The sequence below is a fragment of the Talpa occidentalis genome, unplaced genomic scaffold, assembly GCF_014898055.3.
Source record: "Talpa occidentalis isolate TD23 unplaced genomic scaffold, MPIMG_talOcc4v2.1 talOcc4.16, whole genome shotgun sequence".
Classification (NCBI taxonomy): Eukaryota; Metazoa; Chordata; class Mammalia; order Eulipotyphla; family Talpidae; genus Talpa; species Talpa occidentalis.
The window spans coordinates 14,873,227-14,891,985 of record NW_023601653.1 but is presented as its reverse complement, the minus strand read 5'-3'; the positions used below and the strand labels follow the sequence as shown (position 1 = coordinate 14,891,985).

The window sequence follows — 18,759 nt, the reverse complement described above, 5'->3', positions numbered from 1 at the left end:
ACTTCAAAATGATTCACAATATGATCGGTTAGAACAATATACATTAAAATGTTATTTTTTTCTATAATGATATTGGTACTGTTTATATAATTTGATTCTACATAAATATACATTATGGTATCATACAAATACTCCACAGAGACATTAAAAAAATTAAAATGCCTTAAAGAAATGTAAGTAAATTTTATTTAATCAAATAGTAAGCAAACATTTATTTATTTATTTATTTTGTTTCAAGAAAAGAGTTTTATTACTTTGGAATTTCTTTTTTTTGTATTTCTTTTTTCTAGAAAAAAAATTTTTGCAATAGAATTTTATTAACATCTTTCTCAAACAAGGTTTCCATGACAGAAATCTTGACAGCAGAAGCCCTAGTTGTTTTTTTTTTTTTTTAACATGTCCTTTAAAACACTGTGAAGATTAAAAAAAAAACAATCTTTGCAGGCTTATGACTGTGTCAGCACTTTCGGTTTGAAGCCAGTCGGCTTCCCCAGGTCAGCTCTGCTGAGCATGCTCGGGGCTTTGCAACACCCGAGCCAGCCCTCTTGGAAGTAGAAATTTAGTTATTTGAAATCAATCAGAAACATCCCTCACAACGAACCTACTTCTCTTATCAATGCATGAATGAAACCTTCTTTTAATAAAAATATTTAATACAAGACACATTTTTCTGTGCATAATAAATTTCTCTGTTTGAAATCATTCTTAAATTGTGAATCAATCCATCGATGTAAAGGTTTTGTTTATCTGACAGTCGATTACATATAAAATCCACAAATATAGAAATTGGGAAATCCTACTGTGAAATTTCCTGGCAATCATGAGGGTGGTTTTGTCCTTTTGCAGTGGATGGAACTCGGGGATAGAATGGGTCTACAGAGGCGGTATGGCGGTAGTTCTGTTCCGATTCTACCTTTAAAACTGCTGACAGTGAAAAATAAACCCAAGAATTTTATACTTTTAGGCAGTATTAGAGATCCCCTGTACTTTTGTTTCAAAAGGTATTATCCCCAAATACAGCAGAGCAAGTGTTGGGTCAGAGTCCTTAGAAATACCTTGGGTGGTAGCAGGGAGGGGAATCAGCAAGAAATCTCAACTCGTGCCTGTCAGGGGTAAGGACTGGAAAGTCTCGGTGGCGCTTCCTGCCACTGGTGCAGAAAGAACTTCCCAGGAAGGGCCAGTGGCCTCTCGCCCGTGACAAGGCCACACAAACAGAGCAGTCTTCCTCCTGGGCTGGGTGGAAACGAAAGGCGAAGGAAAGCCTGCTCCTGGCTGCTCGGCGTGCAAGGCACCACGACGACGGGAGGGCGGGTGAGGATCAGAAAATTGTGGTTTCATACTTGGTATTAATTCCCCTCTTGGTTTCTTGTCCCGGCTCTACAATCCATGGCAGATTGGCCAAAGTCTTTTGCTCAGATGGGTCGATCTGCTTTAAAACAGAAAGGCTGACGCCTGTCATACGGCACCTGTGCAGGGGGGCAGGCATGCATCCTGACGCCCTGACGCTGCCCGGACCCAACCCCGTGCCTCGGCAGGACTTCCAGGAGGCTGGTGTATGAGAGTCCTTGTTGGTCTCTGGACACACATTTATTGCATAAGGACTGTGTGCAAGGCACTGGAGGGGGGGGACAGCGAAAGAGACACGGCCTTTGTCCTCAAGGGCACACAGATGGGGAGCAGACATAGAAACAGATTTCAATACTGAGAAGTGAGCTATGAGGGGAAGAGAGGGCAGTCGGTGGGCACACACGAAAGCCATCAGCTCCATGTCAGGAAGCCAGGGAGGCTTCCTGGAGGAGGTGGACCAGCTCATGTCACTCCCTGGTTCACAAACCTCCAGTGGTTTCTATCACAGTCAGAATAAAAGTCAAGGTCCTCATGGTGACCTACCATGGCCCTGCCTGTCTTTCTGCTCCAGCCATATGGGCCTCCTGGCCGCTGCCTGGACCGAGTCCACGCCTGGGCCCTGGGGCCTGTTATCTGTTCTGCTGGAATGTCCTCCAGACACCCGCAGGCTCTGCACTGTAGTGTCACTCAGGTTGTGGCTTAAACCTGTTAACCGCATATAAAATAGCACCCCAACGTCTCTGTTCTCCTCATCCGCTCTGTTCTTCATAATATGCATGCCACACACATACCGTATTTATCTGTTCATGCTCCATTACAATGTGTGCTCACAAAGGTGGGATTTGGTCTGCTTTGTTCCCTGTTTTTCCCCAATCTCAGAAAAGCTCCCGGCAGCCCAGTAAATTGCAGGCACACAAGAAAACCGATAGAATGCATATTATTTAAAGAATGAGTGAGATAAGGCCTAAATGAAGAGCTGGACGACAAGCAAGAGTTCACCTGGTGGAGGTGGGGGAGGGGGGAGCAGCAGGTGCAAAGTCCCTGGGGTAACGGGGTGAAGAGGTGGGCAGGGCTGGGTCAGGTGGAGCTTTGACCCAACCTGAGCGGGGCTGGAGTGCCGTCACCCCTGTGCACCCCGAGTCAGACTGGCCTTTCTGGGCTTGGACCGTGAGTACTCAGGAGCCCACACCCCACTGCTGCCCTCCCGTTTGTGTTTCTGTCTGCCCTGGGCCTGCACCTGCTCTGCTCAGGAAGGCCTCTCCTGTTCCTCCTGCACTGTGAGTTTGGAGCTTTCTGCAGATTGGGGGATCCATGCCCACCAGCTACCTTCCAGCGTGATCTGTGTCTCCACCAGGCTGTGGGGAGACTTCACACATCCTTAGGGATCACGGATTCTCTCGCAACAAAACCACAGGTGCCGAGGGACATGGAATGGGGCCCCCGTTGAGGGGGGACGGGATAGCAAGGTGTCTTCAGAACACCCGTGTGATTCACTGTGCAAGTTCCTACTTCTCAGGGAAGGATTCTAGATGACTATTCTACGAGCCCGTATGCACCCGACCCTTTGTGCTCTTCTGGAAGGAATCTATGGGGACAGAGTAACGTCAGCTGGAGGCTCCTGCCGTGGACAGAGGCATCCAGCCTGCACGCGAGCAGGACAACAGGCTGAGAGAGTGTCCCGGAGACATTCTGGAAACTCCTGCACATTTCACTTACATTTCCGTGGGGGGCAGACAGACAAGAAACAAATGCTACACAGAATTAAAAGCAGGTGATACGCTTGAGCGTGACTAGGTGTCTACCTTGGTTTGGGTGGTCAGGAAGAGCCTCTTTGTGTAGCTGAGACCTGATGAAGAGATGGAGTCAGCGGAAATTAGGGGGAGAGTTTTCCAGGTGAAGGCTCAGGTGGGGGTGTCAGAGAGGAGTGTGCTGGGAAGTTAGGTTTTGGGGTCCTGGGGGGCAGCGGTGCTGGGATCGGGTCTTTGTCACAGAAGAGCTCCCTCTTGCGCGGGAAGGCCCGGGTCTGCTGGGGGAGGGGGGTGCGCCATGGCGGGCGCTGGGAGGAGAGACGTGGAGGGGACGTGGGGCAGCGTGGCTGGGTGTGAGGTTACGTTTTAGGGATCTGCTTACGTTGGAAAAAAGGAGGTGAGGGGAAGGCGGGGGTCAGGGATGGCTTCTAGATCTGGGGCTGGAACAGCATGGGGGAAGGGTGTGTTGCCTGATGACTGGGAAAGATGGAGCAAGAAGCAGCTCTGAGGGGAAATCCGAGAATTCTGCTCTGGACATACTAGGTATCCGCTTTCTGTTAAATATCAAAGTGGAAATTGAACATGAGTCTGGATTTCTGGGGGCCGGGGGAGTCTGGATTCTGGGTAGGTGCTGAGGGAGGACCAGGGGCCAGAGTGTGGTGTCGGAAGGAAGGATTTTCAGAGGAGGGGCAGTTGCAGGTGATGATCAGCGATGAGGGGAGTCAATGAATGACTATGCGGGGGACCCCAGAAGTGGGCTGTCAAGGAACAGAGAGGCCAGATGCTAGAGGGGAGGACCCCATGGATGCTGGAGTTGCCATGAATGGTGACAGGAGTCAGGGCCAAAAAGATTGTCAACAAGAAGCCACATGGTCACAAAGAGAGGTGTCTCTCTGTAAACATGAAAAATTCCCACAGCACCCCCCCACCCCGGAAACTGGGGACAGGGGTCAGTGGGAAGGAGGAGAGAGTTACAGATGGAAGGACGTGTGGGCACGAGAGCAAAGCTCCTGGGGGATGCCTGCCTGCCCCCCGCCTCAGGGTTTCCAGGATACCAGACAGCAGCTGGAGCCAAGCCCAGAGGAGAGGCTGCTGGGCACCTTCCAGCTCGGGCACTGCTGCTACCAGAGGACGCCCCTTTGAAGTCAGGGGAGTCTGCTCGACCAGGATGTGCAGAGCATGTTGGGGGGGGTGGTGAGGAATTGCTGGTGGAAGGCGGGTGACAGGGAGGGGGGCTGTGCCTTCTGAGCAGACGCCGCTCTGTAGGGAGCCTGGGCTCAGGGGAGCCAGGGAGCAGGGCCAGGTGCCAGCCAGGGTCTGCCCAGGACACTGGCCCTCGGCCTCCGGGGCATGTCTTGATGCCCACCCTGGGCGTGTCCAGCTTCCTCGAGCTGGGTGCCTGGACGGCCTGCACGGTGAGCCTCTGCCAGCCTCACTGCACGCCAGGCGTTTGCAGGAGGCTCTGTGCCCGGGGGTGGGGAGTAGGAGCTGAAGCCTCAGGGGACACCGCGCCAGGCTCGCCTGGACCTTCAGGGAAGGTTCACCAAGGAACAGAGGCAGCGCCCAGTGTTCTCCAGCGGGTGACCGCGGGTGACAGAAAGTGGGGTTTTCACAGGAGCCCCCAGGTCCAGGCAGATGTTGCCTCAAGGCTGCAGGAACTGGGCTGAGCTGGTGACGGACGCAGACCCGCGGAGGCCCAGGGCGAGGACAAAAGGGTTCCCCAAAGGCCCCCACACCACGCCAGGGCCCCCCAGAGCAGCCCCCTCGCCCTCCTCTTCAAGGTTTTCAGAGCCACCGCGTCTTTGCTACTTACCACGGACTTGCGAATGCTAACGCGGGGCTTGGGGATGGGTTTGGAGGGTTTGTTTTCGAAGCTTTCCGGCAGCGTGGAGGAATGCCCCCCTTTCCTGGCTTGCAGCGCCAGCTGGTACGCGACTTCAAATGCCTGGCCCAGCGTCAGGATGATCTCGTAGGCTAAGTTCTGCAAGAGAAACGAGACCACATGGACAACAGGGACACTGCAGGTCGGAGCGAGCCCGGGGCCGAGGCCGCGGGCAGGGAGCTGTCGAGGACCTGGAGCTGCTCCGCCCGACGTGGCGTGGCGCTGAGTCAGGGCAAGTCTGCGGGAACGGGGCGCGCAGGCCCAAGCTCAGGTCTGCGGGAGGCGCCGGTCACGGAGGCGGCGCTTGCCCCGACAGCCACACCAAGGAGTCGGCTCCCTGCTTCTCCCACTGCGAGCTGGGCCCACCCCCACCCCTCTGGAGCCCACTCCTTTCAGAGCCCCCCTCCTGGGCGTCTGGGTGGCTCCCCAGGCCTTGGGAGGAGAAGGGTTACTCGGGGCCTGCGGCTGAGCTCCGGGCGCGCCCCAGCGTGGCTGTGAGGCTGATCCCACACGCTCCACGGGAGGTGTTCTGAGAAGTTGGGGGCTTTTTACCTCCAACATCTGTGATTCAGTGAACATCTCTGAAACACAATCAAAATCTAATTTAGGTGGAGGGGAGCGCATTAGTCATGCTGGTGTGGCATCTCGCAGTGGCAGCAGCGAGCGTGCAAACAGAGCCAATTATCCAGCTAGTTCTTGAGGCGTCTGAGCGCCCTGTGGGTCCACTCCATATTTTATCATCAAATCAGCAGCAAGACGCGGGGGGTTCTGGCAGGCTGGCAGGCCAGGCCCGGCAGCCCCCCGAGAGGGGGCCTTTCTCCAGACCTTCAATCCATCCCCTCAAGACGACCTCTCACTTCCTTCTCCTCGCTTCTCCTGACACGTAGCTCTGATCTCTGCCTTCTGCCCCAAGCACAGCTCCGCCCTGTCTCCTGCCACTGAGGAAACCCGACATTATCTGGCCCCAGAAAGGCGGCAGGATCTCCGCCACACCCCGGAGGACAGGGTGTCTCCAAGAAGCGGACGCCTATCCGTCGGGGAGCTTAACGTCACCCCACTGGCTGAGCGCAGGCAGGGTCAGCCCCGAGTTTTCATTCTGAGGACTGGCTCTAGAATGTCTGGTCCTGGCTTTTCAAACCCACAGAAGTACATTTTGCTGATTCTCAAGCTGGGTCCTCTCCCTCGTGGCCCGATCTCCCCTGCTGTCCCTCCCCCTGTCTCCCCCAGCCGCAAGCACATGGAGCAGTTCAATTGCCAGGATTCCAGGGAGCTCGGCTGGAGGGCGTTCCCACTCCACGGGGATGGCCTTCAGCGGCCGCAGGGAAGAGCCCAGACTTCAGGTCAATGCCAAGTGCTCATGGTCTTAAACCAAGTGGGGAAAATGCTTCTGAGCTGGAGAGCTGGGTGGACAGAGGCGTTTGTCTCCTCTGAGCTCCCCGTTAAGCAGCCACGGTCCCACAAGACAGACGTGTGCTCGCTGGAGGCGCTGAACCCCGAGCGTCTCCCACAGTGAACGCTGAGCCCGTGTTTGCCTCCGAGGATGAGTCAGACTAGTAAATTAGTAATGCACGGCAAATGACAGTGGAGGAGGGCTGGCAGACAGCTCTGGCCATCCCTGAACGAGGGGGCTGAGCCCTGTGGCCACCTACACGTGCCACCCCCAGCACTGTCAGCTCTGCCTTCTGGTGCAGGGACCCCTCGGCGGGCAGCCTGGGGCTTCCAACTTCAGTGGTCTCCACCTGGAGCCTCAACTCTCGGCCTTGCTCACCGCTGCTGTGGAGACGGAGGATGCCTGTCTGTCCTGGACTGGGAGCAGATGTTCCCTGGACCAGGGAAGGTGTCAGCCTCAGGGTCCCATAGCCTGCAGCTTGTCGAGCTGGGTGTCACTTCCTTTATTATTAATTTAGAAAACGCTCCTGGGCCTCCCCGGTGGCACAGCAGGTTGAGCGCAGTGCTGTGAAGCTGTCCGCAGCCTCTGCAGTGCCAGTTCGATTCCTGGCTGGCCAGGGAGATACCCACATGGCACGGCAGACCTCTCCTGGCTCGCCCGCTGCTCCCCTCAGCAGTGTACTTTCGGTCCTTCTGCCTGTTCTGCTCCCTGCTCTGTCTCTGGTGAATTCTCTCACCATCCCGTGCCTCTGGTTGTACCCCGGTGCTTGTATAAATAAATAAATCTTAAAAAAAAAAAAGAAAGAAAACGCTCTTGAAAGTGAGACTCACTGACAGCTCCGGTGTCTTCAAGTGAAAGTCAAAGCTGCTCATTTGAGCAAGTGAGATTTTTCACATGACTATTATGGGAAGCCTGGCGCTTCTGAAAGGCAGGGGTTAGAATGCTGCCCTTCATTTTTAATTAGTTTCTGGTATGAACAAACTTCTCGACTAACATGCTGTGGAACTATGGCTTCTGGCCGAAGACCAGGACTGTGGTCTCCTGGCTTCTGCTTTCCTTTAGCATGAAGGGGTATAGTGAAGACTTGAACATTACACTTTTGTCTGAGTTACTGATGCTGCATGTCAGGGAGGGCCTATGGCACCGGGACTGTGTCTCCAAGGAGCAGCTTGTTGCTGCCGAGCCGTGTGCACGAGAAGTGCTGTTATGACACACCAGGGACCTTGGGGGGGACAGACGCCTGCAGAGGGACCTGAAGACATGCATTCAATAGGGAAGGAGGGTTTGCTTATCCTGCCTCCCCTTAGGAGCGCCCCCACTGTTTAAAGCAGAAGGAGAGTTATCATGACAGTATGAGACCCAATGGGGATGAAGCCAAAAAATAATACTGCAATGTCAGAGAGGCTGGGGTGACAAGCCCTTGCTTCCCCTTTGAGTCAGGCTTGTGGCCCCAAGAATGGCTGGCACCCGAGGGGCCAGGGATGCTGCTCAAAAAGCCTGGAAGCCCAACCCGTCTCTGCTTGCAATATATTATTCCTGCAACTGTGGGGAGGTCAGAGCCTGATACCATGCCTGGGACACTGCAGGCACCAGCAGGTGATGGCAGAACGAATGAACGGACGCACGAACGCATATTCACACACAAGCTGGACACTATTAGTCACTATAGGTAGCACTGCTACCCTTGAGGGGTTAGGCACTGTGCTAAGCTCTCGGTAGATTTCATTTGAATCTTATCACGATCATCTGCAGTACTACTATATCACCATGCTCTTTTATAGATGAGGACACTGAGGCTCAGAGAGGTTAAGTAACTTGCCCGGCATCACACAGCCAGGAAGCTACAGAGCTATGATAAGAAGCAACTTTTACGACTTAAAATCTATGTTCTAAACCACACCCACCCTGGGGAGCTCATCTCTAAGAGGTCACCGCCAATACTTTTCCTCCATGTGCAGCCAGGTGCTTCCCCTGTTGGGAGGGCAAGTCTGTTCTACCTTCTTGAATATGGAAGGGTGTTTACTGGCTCCCCGTTAGTAGGAGGTGGCAGAGGGGACACACTGGTGAGGAGTCTTGCTGCTCAGGCTGGGCCCTTGCTCCCAGGGAAACCACTCGAGTCTGAGCACCCGCGATCCACCACTGTGGGCTACAGGGAGGTTGCCTGGTGAGAAGCAGCAGCTGCTGCCATGCTGGCCCAGGGGTCCAGGCTCGAGTGAGGAAGTCACCCCGTGCCTTGAGGCTCCAGGAGACACCACATAGAGAGGACCCAAGGCCCAGACAGATGACTCTGGCCCAGCAGTCCAGCCAGCTGAGTCACCCCAGTGGCAGTCCCAGAGATGGTGGAGCAGAGCAGAGAACTGCCAAGCTCCACCTCAACTCCTGACTCATTTAATAATAAAATAATAGATGCTTTTTTATGCCACTATGTTTTGGGGTGATTTGTTAAGCAAAGACAGGTAGCTGGAACAGTGTGTGAGGCTGAAGAGGCTTGGCTGCCCCCACTTGCCCGCAGAAAGGGGAGCCAGCTGGGCATTGGCATCAGCACTGGGTGAACAGGGCGCAGCCCATCCTGAAGCCAGGCTGCGGCTGAGGCTGATGCCCGTGACCCCTCCTGGGTACAACGTCACACCGTGAGCACTGATGTGACCCTTCCCTCTGCCAGCCCAAACCACAGAGCTGGCTGGTACAACCGTTCTCATTTTCAGTTACTACCTCCCTTGGGCCATAAATGCAAACTCATCAGCCTTATTCACTGCCTTAACTCTCTCGAAGCTGTAATCTGGTCCTCCTGCGACCTTGGCTCCTTCTGCCTCTCCTACTTATTGGAAAATACCTTCCTTGACTTTGGCAGTGTGAGTCTCTTCCCTGGGGTCACACTTAGGACAACTGGCCTTGAGTATTTTCTACTTTACTAGACCACCAAAGAAGATGCGAGCCCACAAGCCACAGCCTTGAGTGCACCTGTGTGTGTGTGCGTTCAGAGGGTGGGTGTGGTGGGGTGATGACTGGGAAGCAAGGGCTCTGAGCCTCACTTTGCTTATATTCAAAATGGGAATAACACCTGCAGCACCCACCTTAGTGGATTTGAGAATTTGTGAATCACTCAAAATAATACTTGACCTGATGACCACAACGCTGCTATTTGTTAGTTACTGTCTGCCATGCACCGTGCCTCCCGCTCTAACGGGCCATCTCATTGACTCTTAACCACCACCCTGTGTCGACGCGCTAGCATTGCTCCCGTTTCACCATGTGAGATGGTCAGGCCCAGCAAGGTGACCCGACTTGCTCCTGAAGCCAGCACCTGGCTGAGCTAGGGTCTGAATCCAAGGGTTTGGATCAGCTGTGCATCACACCTTTGAACTAGACTGAAGATAAAATAAAAGGCTTCTGTTTTTATTAAAAAAGAAACAAACCACAAAACTTAAAAACATTAAAATGCAAAAGGTCCTGCATCCTAATTGATGCATCCTGGCTGGGGCGAGGGCACCCTGAGACCTTGCCATTTGCCTGCCCTGCCAGGATCGGTGGAGGGGCAGCCTCCAGGCAAAGGGTACCCTTGATGATTTGACATGAATCAACACAGGGATTCTTAACCGGTGGCCTGCCCCTTCCACGGTGTGGGGGTAGGAAGTAACACATCCTCTTAAAGATGGGGGCGGGGAATCCCAACTCAACGGGGACAGCAGTCCAGGAAATACAAACACCACAATCTTTGGAGCCCTCCCTCTGCTCCTGGATTTTGATCTGTGCATTAAAAACTGCTACACTACAGGACTCCAAGATGCCATCATTGTTTAAGGATAGATCCTAATTATAATCCGGGATGCAAACTTGTTTTTCTTAGGCAAACTGGAGCCATGCTCAGGCAAGCTCTTCTTTGCTGTGGGCTCTTTAAGGCAGCAGGACTGCGGGTGAACATCACCATGGATATTTACTGCGCTTCCACGTGTCAGGGGCTGAGTTGCTGGTGCCTGGCCTATAAGGAGTGAGCGTTGCTCCTCATTGCGTGCTGTGGGGGAGGGGAGGCTCATGGAAAGACAAAGGTCCCCCATTGTCCTGCAGCCTAATCACTGAGGCTGTACTCAGCACATTCATCAGTTTGCTGTGAGCAAACTGCATCTGCATTGCTGTGAGAAAAAGTGAGTACTCTTCCCCCTAGGAAAGTTCTGGCCACCCAGGTAATTTGCTAATATTAACTGACACATCACTAGGATTTTTCCATGTTGGAAACTCCTGGTTTGAAAAGCTGCTCGGTTCAAGGGTTCATGGGCACATGTGCAGGAAAATTCATTGCAGTATTTAAAATTGCATTACTAGGGAGTTGATTAAGCATACTCCATAGGTCCAGGCACAGGAACATTAGGCAGCCACTCAAAATGAAAACTGTGTCATTTAAAAAACTGGTTTAAAGACTGTACGTAAAGAAATTTGTCCATACAGAGATGGTATCTATGTGCCTAGAGAACAGGCATATGAATATGTGACTACGGTTACCACTGAGTGTTGAGACGGTGGATTTTTTTTCCCTCTCTCCTTTATTTGGGCAAAGATGAATACTTTTTATAATCATAAAAAGTACTGGACCTTTCCATCTTGACAATAATTAAAAACTAGAGAAAATCTTCTAGTTTCAAATGATTTTATTTACTCTGTATCCATCTCTTTAGGGTTCTGAGTGTCTCTTCCTTCTTTGGCAGACAGGGTTGGGTCCTATTTTCCAGGAAAAATGTAGGTCCTGTCTGTAGGATCTAGGCTCAGCTCCAGGGATCCTGGCTGGCCATCCACTTGGCCATAGGTTTTTTAGGCTCTTCAGCTTCCCCGGATGTGAATTCTGTATCTATCTGCTTACTTGCATTTTAGAATACCCTGCTCTTCCTTCAACCTGGAACCTCAATCCACTACTCCAAGTACTGAGCAAAATGTTGAAGTTCCAACCGTCTAGTTTCTATCAAGACCAGCTAAAACTGAGGTGTGTGAGCACTAACTTGTAGACATGCGGTCAATCCACGCTCGCTGCCGTGCTGGGCGCCATTGCTACACCAACTCAGTCCACCTGTGCACTTGAACCCCATTCCATGTTCTCATAGTGGTAACACAGCAAAAGCAGCAATTCCCACAAGGCCTTGCTCCTGGTCCCAGGACCACAGCTAAGCGCCCAAACTGCGTTATTGAGCCCTCAGCACCACCCTGCCAGCAGGAGTTCTCATCTCCGTTTTACCGGTGAGAAGTCAGGACCAGGGAGATGGATTAACCTGGTCAAGTTCACACAGGTAGTTAAGAGGCAGAATCAGGATTCAAACCCAGATCTGACTTCAGATGAGCCAGTGTTTTGCACCACTGGCTATCCTGCATTATTGCTTTCTCGAGTCAGCCCGTGTTCCCCTCCACAGCTGAGGGAACTGCTAAGGAGCCAAATGCATTTTGAAGACGCACTGTGTGAGCACACTGGCGAGCATGCGGTCACACCAGCCCATGGGGACCACGGACTAAAGTTCTTTCAGACCTGTGTTTTATTTTGGAGAGGATGGATGATACTCTACTTACAAAGAAACACGAAGCATGCAATGAATGTGTGTCCCTTTTTGCCCTGAACTCCAAGGGGGCGCCAAGTCACATTTCTGGCTCTGCTCTAGCAACTATAGAGAACTCTGTGCTCTTCAGGTTGAGGAAGCTTTCCCTTGGTGTTGAGTGTCCTATTAGTCTGCACTTGCCCTCATTCAGAGCTGTGTGTCTCTGCATTTTCAGGTTTATCACACCTAGTCCTGTAGGAAGCAGGTATAGTGTCCATTTGTTCATGTAAACATTTACTTGAGATTAAATTTAACCCATCACTGTCAAAATGGCGGACGAGATACGTCCAACCCAAGCCTCCACTATCTGGTGCAAATGATAAACAAGGAGGTGAGCTGAGATGGGAGAGGATGCCACCGGGGATGAGGGCCCCTTGGTGCAGGCTGGAGGCTGCTGTTCACGGGTGGACCACTCTGACCTGACTCTGTCTAGCAGCCCTTTGCATTAGAAATCAAGGAACAGGGCTTCCCTGGTGGTACAAGGGGTTAAGACGCAACCTACAAAGCTGTCTGCAGCTGCTACAGCGCAAGTTCAATCCCCAGCCAGGGAGCTTCCCACATGGCGCAGCAGACCTCTCCTGACTCACCCGCTGCTCCCCTCAGCAGTGTACTTCAGTACATCTGCCTGTTCTGCTCCCCACTAGGTCTCTGGTGAATCCTCTCACCCCCCCCCACACCTCTGACCTGTACCCCAGTTCTTCTATGCATAAATAAATAAATCTAAAAAAAAAAAAAAAAAGAAATAAAGTACCAATGTGTCGGTTCCATAGCGTTAAAAAAACAGACCTGACTAGCCTGGTCTCTGGGGTTGGTGGAGGCACTTCCCAGTGTGGGCAGAAGTCACACTGTTAGGGGGAAAGGATGTCCTGAGTAAACTCCATACAGGCTTTGTGGATGCCACCCCACTCTATCAAGACATTGGGAACTACAAATCCCAGGATCCCCAAAGGGAGGTTGTAAGGACCTAAGGGCAGAGTTAAGCAGCCATTTTCTTTGCTTGTGTTTATAACCAGCCACGTGAGTGGGGTCTCGGACACTTGGCTCATGCTCTTGGCCAGGCAGGTTTGGTCTTCGTGGGTCACCTGGGATTCCAGGTCAGGGACCGGGTAGGACATATTTAAAACTTTATCTCCCTCCTTTCTCCCTGAGTTGTACATTTCCTCATTCCCCTTTCCTTGTAAATAAACCTTTTGTTAACCTTTTGTGTGTGCCTGCAGTGTAAATCCCTTTTAAGCGCGTGGGTGAGGACTGACAGGCAACCCATTTTAGAGCGGGGTTGCTCTGTAACACCACCACAAAGAGGGCACCAAAATAGTCACAGAGAAGAGGGCCTGGTCCAGGTGCAGGTGGCCTTTCTGTCCCTTTCCACCCTGACCGCTCCAGGCTTCTCTGATGGGATGTGCTGTCTTTGACGCAGCCAACTAGAAATGTATGCAGAGCCGGTTGGTGCTATTTTAAGTAGCAACCTGTTACCCAAAGGGCTGGATACCCACCAGCCAGGGTTCAGAGGAGCAAGTGCAAAGGGAATGGTTCACCTCTGAGGATGTTCTTATGCCAATAATCACCCCCAAAAGATATTCTAAAAGGCCATTTTGTCTTTTATAAAAAGGCTTTTGTTTTTGGCACATACCTTCCCTATCACCCACCTTTGCGTGGTGAGTTAAGACTCAGCTTTGAGGGCACACCTCAGGCACCTGCTCTGAATTGCCTTTCCTGGCCCCCAGGCTAAGTCCCACAGCTCCCGACACAGCTCTGTTTATTTATTTATTTATTTATTTATTAAAGATGTATTTATTTATACAAGAACTGGGGTACAGGCCAGATTGCGGGAGGGTGAGAGGATTCACCGGAAACAGAGCGGGGAACAGAACAGGCAGACTGACGAAATACGCTGCTGAGGGGAGCAGCGGGAGAGACAGGAGAGGTCTGCCGCACCCTGTAGGACCCTTGCTGGCTGTCTGGGATCGAGCCAGTGCTACAGAAGCTGTGGGAAACATTGCAGTGCTGCACTCAACCGCCTGAGCCACCAGGGGAGGCCCCACAGCTCTGTTTACTACATGGCGCTCATCTGGTCTTTCTCTTTTTAAGTCCAGCTCTCTCAGCTGACTGAGCTCCTTGAGGGCTCTAGTCACATTTGACTTTTATCCTTAGTGCTTAGGTTATGTTAGATGGTCAATGAATATATGTTGGATGAATTGAAAAAAAAAATGAAAGGACTGATTGATAAAATAAGACGACTTGCACCTTAAAGGTAAGATAAGGGTGAGCATGGATTGCCAGGGCAATTCTTTCCTTCCGCCTTCTCTTCCAGAGGCAGATTTAGATTAATGAATGGAAAACAAAGGCAGGCAATGGCACTGGGGCCCAAAGGACAAAGGAAAATACTTTGATCTAGGTCCTCAAAGGGGTCTCCAGAAAGGAGCCACATTTCTCTTTTGGTGGTATTTTGCTTGTACTTTAGTTTTTTAAGACCTGGGGTAAGCTTCGTCTACAACTTGCTTCACCCACGTCTTGAGGCAAAAATAACTGAGAATATTCTGGGCATATTCACAGAATTCATTGACATCTCTTTAGCTCTACCTATAGTTAGTTCTTTCAAGTACCAGGCAGAAATTAATCTTGATAGATTATATTTAAAGAAATGAATACTGCCCAATTACAGGTCTTCAGAATTTAGAAATAAATATGCAGGTATGCTGCTAAAGATGTCTGCCTGATCCAGCAGGTCAGAATACAGAGAGCGTCTTTAGGGCTAGTTTCAGCTCGCTAAAAGAATCAGGAACTTAATCTGTTTGCCTAAGTACACTAGGGGTACATGCATATAATTTTGAAAATACAGACATAAGAAAATAGTGTCTGTGAAATGCCACTGCTGGATTATAGCCACTGTTCCATTTTGGTGTATTTTCTTTTTAATGTGTTTATATACAAACCTTTTATAGGCTATATGACTATTTATATGAGAATTTACAAAGTAAATCAGAATCAAACTTTATGTGTGGTTTTATAAGTTTTCTTTTTTAGGGCCACATTAAATCACGAATGCTTTCTGCAGGCCATGAAAGTTTTCAAAAGTGGATTTTTAAAGGTGGCAGCACATTCTACCATCATTAGGCAGGCTTGACAGCCTCACCCCACGTCCATGACTGCACATCAGCTCAATGAGAGACTGAGGCAGGAGGCTGGGCCCTGCTTGCTAAGCCCTGGCTGGCTTAAAAAAAAAAAAAAAAAATTCCAGGGCCTCTCCTGGTGGCGCAGTTGTTGAGCGCCGCGCTGTGAAGCTGTCCGCAGCCTCTGCAGTGTGGGTTCGATTGTGGCCGGCAGGCGAGAATCCCATGTGGCGTGGCTGACCTCTCCTGCCACCCCGGCTGCTCCCCTCAGAGCTCCCCTCTTCTGTATTTCGTCAGTCTGCCTGTTCTGTTCCTCGCTCTGTCTCTGGTGAATCCTCTCACCCTCCTGCACATCTGGCCTGTACCCCAGTTCTTGTATGCATGAATAAATAAATCTTAAAAAAAAATCCTAATCTTTAAAAAAAAAAATTCCAGGTTGTCTATGGGGATCTTGCCCTGGCACTCCATGGTCTGTCCTCATGAAACCATGGCTTACAGAGGACCCCGGGAGTAGCTTCTCACACCCACCCGGTGGGGGGTCTTGCCTACCAGAAGACTGAAAACAGACTCATCTTAATCCCGTCACTTGGCAGGAATTGGGGAAAGGTGTGCAGCAGAGAGATCTGCTGGGTTCCAGCCTCTCCCCACTCCAAAAGCAAAAGTCCCCAGTGGACTCTTGCAAACCCTTCACTAACTCCACTAAGTGCCTCCGAAAAGGGGCCCTTCCCCAGTTCAAACCCTTTTTATTTTAACCCCTGTGGCTGAAAAATCTTTCTCACGTGAAACAAGTCCATTTCCTTGGCTTAGGAAACAGTTACTATAAACGACTTTTTCTTTGCTTAATGCAGATGCTTACAGAACACCCTGAGCTCTTTCTTCTGAAGTGAATTAATGAGCTGTCAGGCCTCCAACCTACCACATGTGCACACAAACTAAACACTCCGCTTCCAGCCCGAGCACCCCTCTTCCGGGAGACCTGGCCCTGCTGGGTGCTGGAGCTACTCCAAGGCCGCACGGATATGATTTTATTGTGACTCTGTTTAAGTCCCTACTTCTGCTGAACTATGAGGTCCCAGAGAGCAGGAACCTGAGTCGTGGTGGACCCCAATAAACTTACTTTATGCAGATCTGACTTCTTCCCTCAGGTGCAGAAGGCTGCTGCAGCAAACACAGGTCATAAGCCGCAATCCCTCTCACAGGTTCTGACAACAAGAGGGAACACGGCCAACGCCGTGACCACTACCCTCCCTGCTCAGCAGTAGATGGACCGAGGCTGCGTGCTGGAGACCTGTGCGCCCTCATCTCACCCGCACACTATCTGTAGGTGCTGCTATTCTTGTGAACTCTGTTTTACAGAAAAGCAAAATGAAGATGCGTGGCATTCTTGTTCAAAGGATGAAGCCAAGAAATGCTGACCTGGGATTCAAAACCAGGCCGATTTGAAAGGTCACACCCCTAGACTTGACATTTGATTTTTTAGCTACTTGGGAGGGGACGAAAATAAATGCAGGTGCGAATGCTGGGAAACAGTCTGTGAAAAGCGTTTCAGCATGCTTACTTTCTGACTTCCCAAAAAGCGGAATCCATTAAGGCACAGATAACTCTGATAATCCATTCTCCCCACCCCCCAAAAATAGCACTGGGAGAGTAACTTCCATTCTCTGAATATCCACCGCCTCTGCCTTTATGGCTTGGCTAATTCTCAACCATTTATGTCAACAGAGAGGAGGTAAGTACAAATGCAACCAGCAGTATTATCCTTTTTTTTTTGGTGGGAGGTGGGCAGGTACTAGTGTAGAAGGGCTACAGGGCTGGGAGTGCTGCTTTCTAGTCCATCTTGTTCTCAGGAGCAGGATCCTCCACTGAAGGCAACTGATGCATTTCAGCTGCTGCCCCTGCCAAGCCCAGCTTCTCCTGCGCATGCAGGTTGCTGCTTGGGAAGTGGGACCCAGGGGAAGCGTTAAGATCCTCTCTTAAGGACTCCATAAACTTTCACATTTTTTCCTATTGCCTTCCCACCACCCCCTCCGGTTTTTATAGCCAAATAAGTTGTGGACTCTTTTCAGATGGAATAAAAAGAGAACCAGCCTGAGACCACTGAATTACACATATGATATTAATTTAGGGCCTCCCTGGTGGCACAGGCGGTTAAGCACAGCACTGTGAAGCTGTGTGCAGCCTCTGCAGCATGAGTTCGAACCCCAGCCAGGGAGCTACCCACATGGCGCAGCAGACCTCTCCTGTCTCGCCTGCTGCTCCTCTCAGTAGTGTATTTCAGTCATTCTACCTGTTCTGCTCCCCACTCTGTCTCAGATGAATCCTCTCACCCTCCCACACCTCTGGCCTGTACCCCAGTTCTTGTATGTATAAAATAAATAAAATTTAAAAAAATATTAATTTAGTTGTCAGAGGTCAATGAAGATCAACAGCAACAAAGTTCTTTTGCAGGGAGAGCCTCTGCAACACAAGTCAGGACCCTTAAACCACGCTGTGACATCAGCTCAGGGTTTGAGACAGGACAAGGTGGGCAAAGGTGGTCCAAAGGTACAGACATCCAGTTATAAGTTAGTAAATCCTGGGGTGTGGTTCACAGCACGGCAACTATAGTTAACAGTATCTCGTATTGCACATCTGAAAGTTTGCTCGGATGGTCAATCTTAACATTCTCAGTACAAGGAAAAACGTTTATAGATCTATGAGGGGATGGATATTAACTAACTTTATTATGGGATCATTTCACCATGCACATATCTATCACATCGTTCTATTATGCACTATTAAAACCGATTAAAAAGTGGGCTCTATTAAAACCGATCCCACTTTATATGTCAAAATGTATCTCAATGAAACTAGGAAAAATAAGATAAAAAGCAAAGGACTCAGGAATATCAGTTTCATTAGATGGACAAGAAAACCAGGGCTTAGCCACACAGAGAGGTGAAGGTGTAACCCCCAAATTTAGGTAGTTTTGTAAATTACTACTACGAATAAAAAGAAACTCGTAGCAGAGTCACTATCAGAAGCTGATGTGGCAGCAAGGGCGGCCTTGTGTTCCTCCTCTGGGCCTGACCTTGCTGGCAGGCACTGATGGTGGAGGCTTATGAAATGGTCACGCTGTCCACTGACCATGCTTTCCTGCCCTTGTCACTTCTGCTTCTCCAGCTTAGAACCTCTCACAGCCCCCATTCAGCCAGGAGAGCGCAGGCAAGAGGAGCTGTCTCCTATGAGCACCGCCCACCAGTATCAAGCTTGCCACTCTCCCTGTTCCTAAGCCCAGGCACCCCACATGCCACTCACTGAAGGTTACAGAATTCGGGAGTTGCAAGTAAGAGAAAAATGAGCATGGTTAAAAATACCGAAGACTGAAACATGTTCTTTCTGAAGAAGTGAGAATTAGCAAGGGTCTAGCAACAGTCATGGCTTTCAACGTTAATTACAAAAAAGAAATACTTCTTTCATGTTTTAGAATGACGGAATGAGATCCTTCCCAGATTTTTAAAATAACTCTGATGCTCCCACAAGGAATGCATTGAGGTCTTCCTGTTTCAATTCTATTACATAGAAATCCAAACTCACGAGTGAATAATAGATAATAGACCAGTTTCCAATGACCCTGGTTATGAGTCTCTTTTACCTATGTAGGTCCCACTGCACCAACCTTCCCCCAAGTTGTCATTACCTGGAAGGTGGAGTCTGGGGAGCTTGTTGT

The 18,759-nt window shown here is 50.5% G+C and overlaps 1 protein-coding gene across 1 annotated transcript in view; it reads right to left on the bottom strand.

Moving 5' to 3' along the window:
- Positions 1-262: 262 nt before the first annotated feature.
- Positions 263-18,759, bottom strand: part of ANKS1B (ankyrin repeat and sterile alpha motif domain containing 1B) — a 793,190-nt gene continuing 774,693 nt past the window's right edge. Inside the window, exons 27-28 of the mRNA XM_037513805.2 lie at positions 4,909-5,076; positions 263-1,426 (exon numbers count right to left, since the gene is read on the bottom strand). Of these exons, the coding sequence (XP_037369702.2) occupies positions 1,319-1,426; positions 4,909-5,076 (276 nt within the window). The 3' untranslated portion in view covers positions 263-1,318. The remainder of the gene's footprint in view (positions 1,427-4,908; positions 5,077-18,759) is intronic.